We start from the raw sequence: 12,557 nt of genomic DNA, 5'->3' as shown, positions 1-12,557 counted from the left end.
AGATTAGCTACAAACATATTTTGTAGTAAATTTGTAGTTATTTTGCTACCAACTGACTACAATTTTATTTCTTTGCTATTTTATCGCAAATTAGTGAGGAATTAGTTACAAATAGATGTTTAGGTGAATTTGTAGCTATTTTGCTACAGACACGCTACCGTTTTTTTTTTTCGTTATTTCCTCGCAAATTAATGAGAAATTAGTTACAAATAAATGTTTAGGTGAATTTGTAGCTATTTTGCTACAGACCCGCTACAATTTTTTTTCGTTATTTCCTCTCAAATTAGAGAGGGATTAGCTACTAATATTTTTTTTCACTAATTTCTGTAGCTAAATAGAATTTTTCTTGTTGTGGCTAGGGTTGCTTTAGGGGTTTTGAGTACCCTATGGACCAACCTTATGCCTAACAGATTGGGCAGCCCTTAAACATTGGGCATAATAATAAGTGGGCCATACAACCAACATTATATGGGGTGTGCGGTTCCTAGTTCCTCTTGGTGTATAAAGATGCACTTGGTTGTTTTAAAGATGGAGAAAAACGTGATAGTTCAAAAAGAAAAAAAAATCTCTCCTTTACCATTCATATTATTAAATTATATTTTAGTGAGATCAGGAATTTCACATGTCATGTTGATACCACAAAGGTTGGTTTCGATGTGGATAAACGTGTAAGACATTCATATGTTTGAAGGGAAAAACTTTCTTTGAATTATTGTTGCCAATAAACTATTTTTTTTCTTATCTATTTTGCCTCATTAATATCTAGTATGCATGTTTTAAAATAAAATAGGTACAATAAATATATATATATATATATATATATATATATATATATATATATATATATGATTCAAGACTCTCATTTTAATAATTTTAATTGGATTTTTATTAAATTTTTTTGTTTTATGTTGAGTACATAACTTTTTTAATGCTTTTTTAATTAACGCTTTGTTCTTTAACTTTTATGTTATTAGAGCCGTTTGATTGTTATTTTTTTTAATTTTGTTTATTTATTGTTGTGATAACAATTATGATGCATTAAAATAATAAGATACGATATGTAATATATGCATATTAAAAAGTCTATAATAATTCTTAAAAATATGATAAATATACAATTGATATTGTATACATCTAAATTAAAAAATATATATATTAATCGTTGTTAATATAAGAATTTATAAATTATTATTATTATTATTATTATAAAAGTATTATTGTGTTTTATTGATTAGATATTTTTTAATAAATATCGATAAAACATCATAAATTATTATTGATACATCATAGTTTAAGATATTATTATTTTAATTGAAATACTTTTAAGAAAAACAAAATTAAAAACACTTACATTTATATTAATCAAGATGTTATTTTATATTAATTATAAAATTTTATACTTTTTAACAACAAATAATTAAAGTACAACAAGAATATAGTCATACTATTTAGTTAAAAAATATATGATAAAATTCAGTTAAAAAATATAAACATGAAGTATTAAGTATTTGATAGATAAAAAAATTTAATAAGAGCTAAATTAAAAATCTCAAAATTTTTAAAAACTTAAAAATTAAGTAAATACTTCACTAAAAATTAAGTAAATACTTCATTATAATACTTCACCATAACTTTCATACTATAAGGCCCACTTTTATTTAGTGTCCTATGTTTAAGGGCTGCCACACTGTTGGGCCTAAAGATTAGTCCATAGGGTGCCAAGGCCCCTAAAGCAGCCAAGGTCCGTCATTTGCAGCTCACTCTGAAAAATCAGTGCCCTAACTCTCCCTTTTCTCTCCACGGAACCTCTGTTAGGGTTTGTCCCTCTGTCCCATTCGAGCTAGTTCAACTTCGTTCACCCTTCACGTAAGTATGTTCTTGAACCGTGCTCTTCTCTTTCTAAGTTAGTTTTCGTGGTTTCTGTTGGGTTCACTATAGTAACCTCGTTATTCTTCCTTTGTCACTATTCTCAGCTCTCGAGTCCGCTCTTGAAGCTGCTGGTTTCGTTGACTCTGGTGTCGAAGCCCTTTGCCAACCCCTTCCAAGTAAGGGAAGCTAGGGTTCACCTGTGTGTTACGTTTTTCTGCTTCATTTACTACTATTTCACTATTGTATGGTTTGAGCGAGGTGCAGCCTCGCTCAGGCGAGAAGGGCTCGCCTAAGCAAGAGATCGCAGGAAGCCACTGTTCCCTTTTTTGAGCTCTCGCCTAGGCGAAAGGAGCTTGCTTGAGCGAGAGGACCCTCTCGCCTGAGCGAGAGGACCCTCTCGCCTGAGCGAGACCTTTCTGTCTAAGCGAGGAGCTGGGCAAGACTGCGTATTGATTATGTTTTCTCCTTTGTCCCTGTATGTTTGCCACAAGTTTGGGTGAATTAATATGTTAAAAGTATGGAATGAGTGATGTGCATGTATGGAATTGGTTCATGGATTGAATATGATGAGTTTGGTATGGTTTTGGTATGGAATATGAATGAAGGTTGGTTATAGAGTTTGGCATGAGATTGGTATGCATGATAAGTACCTACTTGGTTGGTGAAACATGATTTGTATGTGGTTAGGACGTAATTCCACGATAGTTTCGTGGTGGTGCCTCATTGGTTAGGGCATAATTCCAAGAGCCTCTAGGTGAGACCTCATGGTGGTGCCTTAGTTGGTCAAGACGTAATTCCATGACCCCTGTTAGTGGGAGTTCATGGTAGTGCCCCATCTATATAATTTAGTAAGGATTCAAGGTAAGGATTGCATCTTGACACTCTAAAGAGTTAGTTAGTCTCACATAGAGCGTACTAACTCAAGTGGTGAGAGTAGTAGGAGGCCTGGATCCCATTAAGGGCTAACCTTGACATGATATTTAAAAATGATTTTATAATTTCTATTTTTTTATTATTAATGTTTTTTTAAAAAATAATTAAAAGTATATGAAGGAATGTTTTGAGTACCAAGCAAGTCTGAGTTTGACATGACATTCAAAACTTATATAAAAGAAAAAAAAATTTTTATTTATTTTATTTATTATTATTCCTTTTTTTAGAGAGAATTAAAGCCTACGAAAGAAACCTTTTTATTTATCAAGATAAAAATAAAGGGAAAGAGAAAGGTTGAGCACCCCTTTTTATTTATCCAAAATTATCTAACATGAGAACCCCAAACACATTTAATCATACAACAGTTCAAACGACCATACATTTGATATTATAAGAGAATCATGAATAGGATTAGGAGCAAAAAGAATTTACCTTAAGATGACCCCTTTTGCACATGCTCCGATAATCATGAATTCTTTTTCCGTCTTGCATTGGAGAAATTTTGTGCTTATATAGGCCTGTTGGGATACCCCTGAAATCCTAGTCTTTTAGTTATAATAAAATATATGAGGAAGGAATTGGTCTTGATGAAACATATTAAATAGTCGCATAATATCCACGGTGTTGATTATATTTATTAACGAAATATTGCTTGTAATTACTAGAATCATATTTTCCGTCACATAAAGATCGTGATCAAATCATAACATATTTTTCATACAATTGATTCTAATTATTACCAAAAATATTTTCTTTTAACTATTAAAATCGTACCATTCTCTAAAAGCATTATTATTGGGAATATTTGCTTCTATTTAAAATAATACCTTCCCAGGCTGACAATGCAAAGAGACACATCACATAAGTGTAAATGCAGAATATTTATTCAAATTATTATAAAAGAATATTGCTCCTATTATTATACCCTTCTCTAAAAATAGAAATTATGAAACGTCATTTTCTGACATATCATGTGAAGAGTGTAAATAGCAAACAGTGGGGGTGAAAATATGTACAAAACATTTGGGCTCATGAAAAGCATGTGATAATTAAAAAAATTACATTCTCCCTTCTCTTGGTTTTTACTTCTTTTTTTTTTCTTTTTTTCCCATGGTAGAATTAAAGTTAAAAAAACCTACCATCAATCAAAACATATTTTTTATTTTATTTTATTATTTATTATTATTATTATTTTATATATTATTATTTTTTATTATTATTTTTTTAACAAAACAAATGCATTTACCCAGACGAAATTGGGTGTTGACACTCACCATCAGTCCCAGGGGTCTAGGAACTTCCGTTCGCAGCAGGGTAGGGTCTAGTGTTTCCAGTGTGGGAGCCCTCATCTGAGGAGCGTTTGCCCACGTATGAAGGGTTATCACCTATGTAACAACTATGGCAAAGAGGGCCACTTTGGTAAGGACTGTCCCTTCCTTGCTAGGGCACTAACACAACCTCCAGTTCAGACCGCTACTCAACACCAGTAGAGGAACAGAGGCAACAGGCCTTAGGCGACAAACATAGTCTACGCTATGACAAGAGCAGAGGTTGCAAGCTCAGGTAATCTTGTTATGGGTCATTGTGTAATAGCTGGAAAGGATTGTTGTGTATTGTATGATTCTGGAGCGACACACTCCTTTGTGTTAGATTCTTGTGTGAAACGTCTAGGTCTACCGGTGTGTGAGCTACAGTGTGAGCTTGTGGTATCTACTACGACGTCGAGTTTGGTTAGGATGTTGTCCTTATGTGCTAAGTGTTCAGTGGAGGTGGAAGGGCCCAGATACAAGGTGAATCTGATATGCATGCCTCTACAAGAGTTGGAGGTAATCTTAGGGATGGATTGGCTCTCCGGAAATCGCATTCTTATAGATTGCCGAGAGAAAAGGTTGTTGTTTCCCGACTCAAGGAGCCTGAGTTGTTATCATCGCAAGGGGTTATGAAGGAGTTGCAAGATGGCGCACAATGCTACATAGTTTTTACGCATTTAGAGGTAGAGAAAAGAGGAGAAACGTCAATGATACCGGTTGTGCACGAGTTTGAGGATGTGTTTTCAGAAGAAGTGTCAGGGTTGCCGCCTAGTAAAGAGGTGGAGTTCACTATTGATCTGGTGCTAGGAACCGGTCTAGTGTCAATGGCTCCGTATCGTATGGCTCCAACGAAGTTGGTGGAACTCAAGAGTCAAATAGAGGAGCTACTGGGAAAACAGTTCATACGACCCAGTACTTCGCCTTGGGGAGCACAGTGATGTTGGTGAAGAAGAAGGATGTAAGTTCACGTTTGTATGTGGACAACAAGCAGTTAAACAAGATGACCATCAAGAACAAGTATCCCCTTCCGAGAATTGACGACTTGATGGATCAGTTGCATTGGTCGTCGGTGTTCTCAAAAATTGATTTGCGGTCGGGATACCACCAGATTTTAGTGAAGGCTGATGATGTGCAGAAGACGGTCTTCCGGTCTCGATGTGGACACTATGAGTACATGGTTATGCCTTTTGGTGTGACCAATGCTCCAGCGGTGTTCATGGACTACATGAACAGGATTTTCAGACAATTTTTGGATAAGTTTGTCGTAGTCTTCATAGACGACATACTTATCTATTCCATGACTCAGGAGGAAAATGCAGAACACTTGAGGTTGGTGCTTAGTGTCCTATGTAACATCCCTAAGGAATATTACTAATATTTAAAATTTAAAATCCGAAATAAACATAAATACCGCATTTAATATAAAGCCATTTCCCAAAAACATGGGAAATTTAAAACTTTAATGTAAACGTCATAAAACCAGGAGTCCATAATTTTTATAAAACTAAAACAACATTCACATGGCTCCCAAAGGATTACATATTTATCTCAAAAATCAAAATAATAACATATAAATAAAATCCCAGCTATCCCTCGCTCTGAGTCTAAGCATCTCCTGACCCACCTGTCAAATCATCTGCTCCCGGATAACGAGTCATCCGATCATCGCCACACACACACAGAAAAGGTGAGTTATGCATAATATATATAAACAAATACATGAAATAAATATGCCACCCATCCCAAAAGAACATAACTAAAATTTCACAATTGTCAAATTACCCAACCATGACCTCATAGTCCTTCATGAGTCATATACATGAACTAGGTTTGGGGACTCCACTGTGCTCCCACGAAACAAACTCATTCGTGGTCCAACCCTATGAGCCTATCCCGCTCATAGTCCTGCCCTACAGACTCCTCGCTTGTAGTAAATCATCCAAGCCTCATAACTTGGACCTTGGCACACACGCAATCACCATATTATGGACTCCTCGCCCAATAGTAGCTGATGGGAACATAACCGTTCCTTGCCCATCGTGCGCCCGACACATGTAATCACTATACTAAGGACTCCTCGCCCATTAGTAGCCGACGGGAACTCAACCAGTTCCATGCCCATCATGTGTCCAACCATCAAGCACATCCCAGACCCCTATTGGACTTAGTCCTTCAAGCCCAAACACCACACCACATGCATATACTTCCTATACTTAGGAAAAAGTAGCGAAACCAACACATACAAGCACAACAACCATAGTAATTCGCATAAATTCGCTTAAGCCAGGGACTCTTGCCCAAGCTAAGCCCTCAGCCTCGCTTAGGCGAGTGCTTAGGCTAGTTCACCTCGCCTAAGCGAGTTTAAAATAGTGGCATCATCATGTTATCTCGCTTAGGCGAGATCCTCTAGTTTGGGCGAGACACACCTTCGCTTAAACAACACACAAACCTCGCCTAGACGAGTATTCTAAACAAAAATCACCAATGCACTTTGAGAACTTGCTTAGGCGAGCCACTCTCGCCTAGGCGAGACTGTCCATTGCTCAGAACTCAAAACCTCTCGCCTGGGCGAGATATCGCGCTTAAAACTCCCAGGTTTCCTCGTGACCTCGCTTAGGCGAGTGCCTCTCGCCTGAGCGATAGACCATGTCGCTCAACCCTTTTCCTGGTCGCCCAGGCGATAACCATGAACCAGAACCAAAAGTGAGACTCTACAACTCTCGCTTAGGCGAGGTGGACCTACTTGGACGAGACTTGCAGGGTTTCAAGTCTGTTCACGCACTCAATCCACCCCAACCTTGCCCAATTCACACCAAAAACATACCAAAACAAAATTCGATCATTGCCCAACATAAAACATTGGCTAGCAAACATCAATCATGTTATTTCATCCATTCATATTACCCCAATTCGAGATTGAGTCATCCTTACCAAATTCCATACCAAAACCCTCATTATACCCAATATAAGCACAAAAGACTTTGCACCCAAATATCAAACCAACTAATTTACATTCACAGTACATAGGATACGAAAATGTACATCTTTTAGAATTCACGTGAGAAAGCCAATAATTCCAGAATCATAGCACACAAATTAGTGAATTTACATGCACAAAGACAACTCCCCTAACCTGAAATTAGTGATCAAAGTTGAGACCAACAGGACCCTTGATCCACAATTGCCTTCTTGCTTACCCAAAACTCAACTCACACGCTCAATCTCGTGCTCCTCTCTATACCAGTTCACCACACTGCCAAAACCCTTCCCTTTACCTAAAATTTGGCTTTTATAAGTGTCTTTAGGATGGGTTTTAAAAACTAAAACGAAATTGGGCTTAATTGTGGTTTTAATTCCTCTTCAATGTTAATTATATGGTGGTTTTTCCAACCCTCTTGGCTGCCCCATTCTGCTAGGTTCTCTCTACCTTTCCACATTCATTCCAAGCAAAATTTAGTAAAAATAAAGGTTAAGTTCTGTCTACCAAAGTTTGAACTCGTGACCCTTCACTCATAATGCCAAAGCACATCCACTATGCCAATTCACATTTTGTGATACACCCCAATCAATATAAGTTTACATTACCAATTCCATACTCATACATATTATTAAAAAACAATAATAAAACAACAACACATAATTGGCATACATAGGACTCGAACCCAAGTCCTCTCACACAATCACAGTACTCTCAACCATTTGAGCTAGTACTTTTTCACGTCACATCAAATAATAATTAACGCCATAAGGGCACTTTCTACCCGCATTTATTTATTAATTAATTATTTAATTAATTAATTTTCACGGGTCTTACAATTCCCCCACCTTTAAAAGTTTTCGTCCTCAAAATAGGATTTACCAGCAAAGAGGTGAGGATAAGACTTCCTCATAAGATCCTCCATCTCCCAAGTCATCTCCTGGGTTGCCTCGTCCTAGAGAACCTTCACAGTCTGAATCTCCTTCCCTTTGAGTTGTTTGACTTGAGAATCTAGAATTCTCACTGGTCCAACTCCCAAAGTCAGATTCTTACTCACCTGAACATCATCCTGCTCCACCACATGAGTAGGATCCGCCACATACTTTCTCAACTGTGATACGTGGAAGACATTGTGCAGGTTTGCCAAGTGAGGTGGCAATGCAATCTCGTACGCCACCAGTCCAATTCGCCTCGTAATCTGATACGACCCAATGAATCGAGGAGTCAACTTCCTCGACTTAAATGCTTTCCCAATACCTGTTGTAAGTGTAACCTGGAGGAACACGTGGTCACTAGCCTCAAACTCAAGTGGCCTCCTCCTCTTATCTGCGTAGGATTTTTGCCTACTCTGAGTTGCACGCATCCGATCCTGTATTACCCTCACTTTCTCAGTAGTCTGTTGTAAGAACTCTGGACCAAGTACCACAGACTCTCCATCCTACTGCTAGCACAAAGGTGTCTGACATCTCCGGCCATACAAGGCCTCGTAAGGTGCCATCCCAAAGCTGGAATGGTAGCTATTATTATAAGTGAATTTCACCAGCGGCAGCACATCACTCCACGTCCCGAGATGATCCAGAACACATGTTCTCAATAAGTCCTTCAGAGACTGTATGATCCTCTCAGACTGGCCATTAGTTTGGGGATGATATGCCGAACTCATTCTCAACTGGGTGCCCAAGGTGTTCTGCAGGGACTGTCAGAATCTCGAGGTGAACCTCGGATCCCTATCTGAGATGATACTCGTAGTCACACAGTGCAACCTAACTATCTCCCTAACACACAACTCCGCCAATTTATCTAGGGACATCTTCTGATTGATTGGCAAGAAGTGAGCGCACTTTGTCAATCTATCCACTATTACCCAAATAGAATCATGGCCCCTCACCGACCTTGGCAGGTATGTAACAAAATCCATGGAAATGTTGTCCCATTTCCACTGAGGAATCTCAAGAGGCTTCAACGTACCACTTGGCCTTTGATGCTCGATCTTCGCTTTTTGGCACACTAAGCAAGATGCTACATAATCTGCCACATCAGTTTTCATGCCAGTCCACGAGAAAGTCGCCTTCAAGTCCTTGTACATCTTAGTCATACCTGGATGTATGCTAAGACGACTCTTATGCCCTTCATCCAAGAGCATCTTCCTCAATACCCGACTGCTGGGTACACACACCCTCTCTCTGAAACACAGGATACCATCTCTGCCCATCTTGAAGTCCTTTCTCTTCTCTGTGCCCAACTCACTAATAATATGTCGCAGTTCCTGATCCTTACCCTGTTCCACCCAAACCTCATCCAGGAACTCATTAGTGATCCTCAACATACTGCACCGTATTGGACCTGCCTTCATATCCTACCCCAGATTCATATCTCGCAGCTTCTCAATCAGCTCCAACTCCTTAATCATCATGGCCGACACATGAGCTTTCTTCCTGCTCAGAGCATCTGCTACGACATTAGCCTTACCAGGGTGGTATAATAGCTCAAAGTCGTAATCCTTCAAGTATTCCATCCAACGCCTCTGCCTCATATTCAACTCCTTCTAATCAAATAAGTACTTTAAACTTTTATAATCGCTGAATACCTGAAACTGAGCCCCATACAAATAGTTCCTCCATGTTTTGAGAGCAAAAACCACCGCCGCTAATTCCAAGTCATGTGTAGGATAGTTTTTCTCATGTACCTTCAGTTGACGAGATGCATAAGCAATAGGCCGTTTCTCCTGCATCAACACACAACCTAGACCCTGGTATGAAGCATCACAGTACACCTCAAACGTCTTGGTTGTGTTAAGAATAACTAGTATAGGTGCAGTGGTTAATCTCCTCTTCATGTCCTCAAAATAGACTTCACACTCGTTTGTCCAAGAGAAAGGCTGGTCCTTCCTGGTGAGTTGAGTCAATGGACTCACCATCTTGGAAAACCCTTCAACAAACCGCTTGTAATAACTCGCCAGACCCAAGAAGCTTCTCACCTCAGTAACTGTCTGTGGTCTCTCCCACTTCACCATTGTCTCAATCTTCGCTTGGTCCACCGCTATGCCTTGGGCTGAGATTACATGGCCCAAGAATTGTACCTCATCCAGCCAAAACTCACACTTCGACAACTTCCCATACAGTTTATGCTCTTTGAGAATTCCCAGCACCACTCTTAGATGATCTGCATGTACATCCCCACTTTCAGAGTATATCAATATGTCATCAATAAACACGACAACAAACTAATCCAAGTACGGTTGGAATATTCTGTTCATGTAGTCCATGAAAATGGCAGGAGCATTTGTCACCCCGAACGACATCACTACATACTCGTAATGACTGTATCGTGACCTGGACACCGTCTTCTGCATATCCTCTGGTTTGACTAAGATTTGATGATATCCAGACCTCAAGTCAATCTTAGAGAACATTGCGGCTCCCCTCAGCTGATCCAGCAGATCGTCTATCCTCGACAACGAATACTTATTCTTTATAGTCAGTTTATTCAACTGACGATAATCAACACAACCTCGAACTACCGTCCTTTTTCTTTACTAATAGTACCGGTGCTACCCAAGGTGATGCACTCGGCCGGATGAACTTCTTCTCAAGCAAGTCTTCTATTTGCTTCTTCAACTCAGCCAACTATGCGGGTGCCATTCTATAAGGCGCCATGGATACTGGGCCAGCTCCATGGATAAGATCGATGGTGAAATCTACATCCCTGCTAGGTGGCAACTCTGATATTTCATCTGGAAACACATCCACATACTCCTCCACTATAGGAATCACACTGATCTTCTCGGCGGTGCTATTCTTCTCTACATGAGCCATTATCATAAAACAGGTGGCTCCAGCTTCCACTTCATTAATCGCCTTCTGAGACGAGATTAGCTCCAATCCCTCATGCTCTGGGAATACCAAACTGTGCCGTCCACAATCAATTATAATGTGATTGTTAGACAGCCAGTCCATCCCCAAGATTACATCCAGTCCCTCCAAAGGCAAGCATACCAAGTTCACCTTGAATCTGCGACCTGTCACTTCCATTGAACACCTAACGCAGACTGAACTGGTAGCCACTTGACCTGAGGAGGGAGTTGAAACAAGCAACTTACACCCCAAATCCATTTCACCAAATTCAATCTCCCCACACACGCATTAGCAATGAAGGAATGTGTTGCTCCAGAATCGAACAACACCAAGACTATCTGACACAACAATAAGCATGGTTCGAGAATGAGATTACCTGATTTAATAGCCTCTGTGGAGGTCAATGCAAAGACCTGGGTAGACACTCTAGCTCTCTCTGCTAGTGATGCTGCTGGCTTCTTCACACCCAAATTCTTCTTTTTTGGGCAATTGTTGGCGAAGTGTCCCGATTTGTTGCATATAAAGCACTTGTGACGGTCGCCTGACCCTCCTACTCCACCTGCCAGTTGAGGAAAATTCCTCTTCAGGTGGGGTCTGCCACACTAGTAGCAAGTGGGACCCTGAGATGTCTGTGGTCGGCTGTAAGGCTTTTTCATCTGCCTAGCCTCAGCGACATTTTTTTGATGTCGGCTCACAACTGGACCAGGGCCCTTCTTTAGATGCTCAACACTCTTGGCATGTTTCACTAAGACGAGAAATCTCCTTTCTCGTAAGGGAGTCACCACTTTCTTAAGCTCATGTTTGAGTCCTCGCTCAAACTTCTAACATTTCCATTCTTCAGTAATGTTCTGCGAGTAATATCTTGCCAGATGCTCAAACCTGTTTACATGCTCTTGCACGGTCATATCTCCCTGCTGTAGTGCAAGAAACTCTGCCTCCTTGTCCTGCCTGACTGTGTCAGGAAGATATTTCTCCAGGAAACGAGTCCTGAAGTTGGTCCAATTGACCTCTTCCTCCCGGGTTTGCATCTGCTGCTACATCCCACTCCACAGTACTCAGCGTCATCATTCAGCAGATAGGTGGCGAAAAGGAGTTTCTGCTCATCTTGACAATTCATCACCTTAAAAATCTTTTCACATTTGCGGAGCCATGCATCCGCTTCATCAGGAGAGGCTTTACTAGTGAACTCAGCTGGCTTGTGGCATAAGAAGTCCTCCACGGTCGGCACCCTGATTGGTGCAATCGCCATCCTAGGCTGCACTGCTACGGGTGGCAGCACCGCATCCACCATCCGGTGAATAGCCTCAGCGATGTCATCAACACCACTACTTCTCCTCCTCCTATTAGCAGCCATAGCCTGGATACGCCACATTACAACTGTCAAAAATTAATCACTTAGTCAAACAAAACCACTCACACCTTTTCAACATTCAACTCAATCACACAACAAACAATCACATTGATAAGCTCATTCCCTACTAGCCCCAAAATATTTAAAAAATATTTTCAAAACTTTTGCTCTGATACCAATTTTAACATCCCTAAGGAATATTACTAATATTTAAAATTTAAAATCCGAAATAAACATAAATACTGCATTTAATATAAAGCCAT

General features: G+C 39.7%; 1 protein-coding gene across 1 annotated transcript; it reads right to left on the bottom strand.

Moving 5' to 3' along the window:
- Positions 1-10,715: 10,715 nt before the first annotated feature.
- Positions 10,716-12,297, bottom strand: LOC114188310. The gene is made up of 5 exons (XM_028076908.1): positions 12,064-12,297; positions 11,831-11,977; positions 11,563-11,764; positions 11,320-11,502; positions 10,716-11,158 (listed from the first exon to the last, which is right to left on the bottom strand). The coding sequence occupies exons 1-5, from the start codon at positions 12,295-12,297 to the stop codon at positions 10,716-10,718; spliced, it is 1,209 nt and encodes a 402-aa protein (XP_027932709.1).
- Positions 12,298-12,557: the final 260 nt, after the last annotated feature.

Source organism: Vigna unguiculata, chromosome 6, assembly GCF_004118075.2.
Source record: "Vigna unguiculata cultivar IT97K-499-35 chromosome 6, ASM411807v1, whole genome shotgun sequence".
NCBI lineage: Eukaryota > Viridiplantae > Streptophyta > Magnoliopsida > Fabales > Fabaceae > Vigna > Vigna unguiculata.
This window is presented reverse-complemented; position numbering and strand designations above follow the sequence as displayed.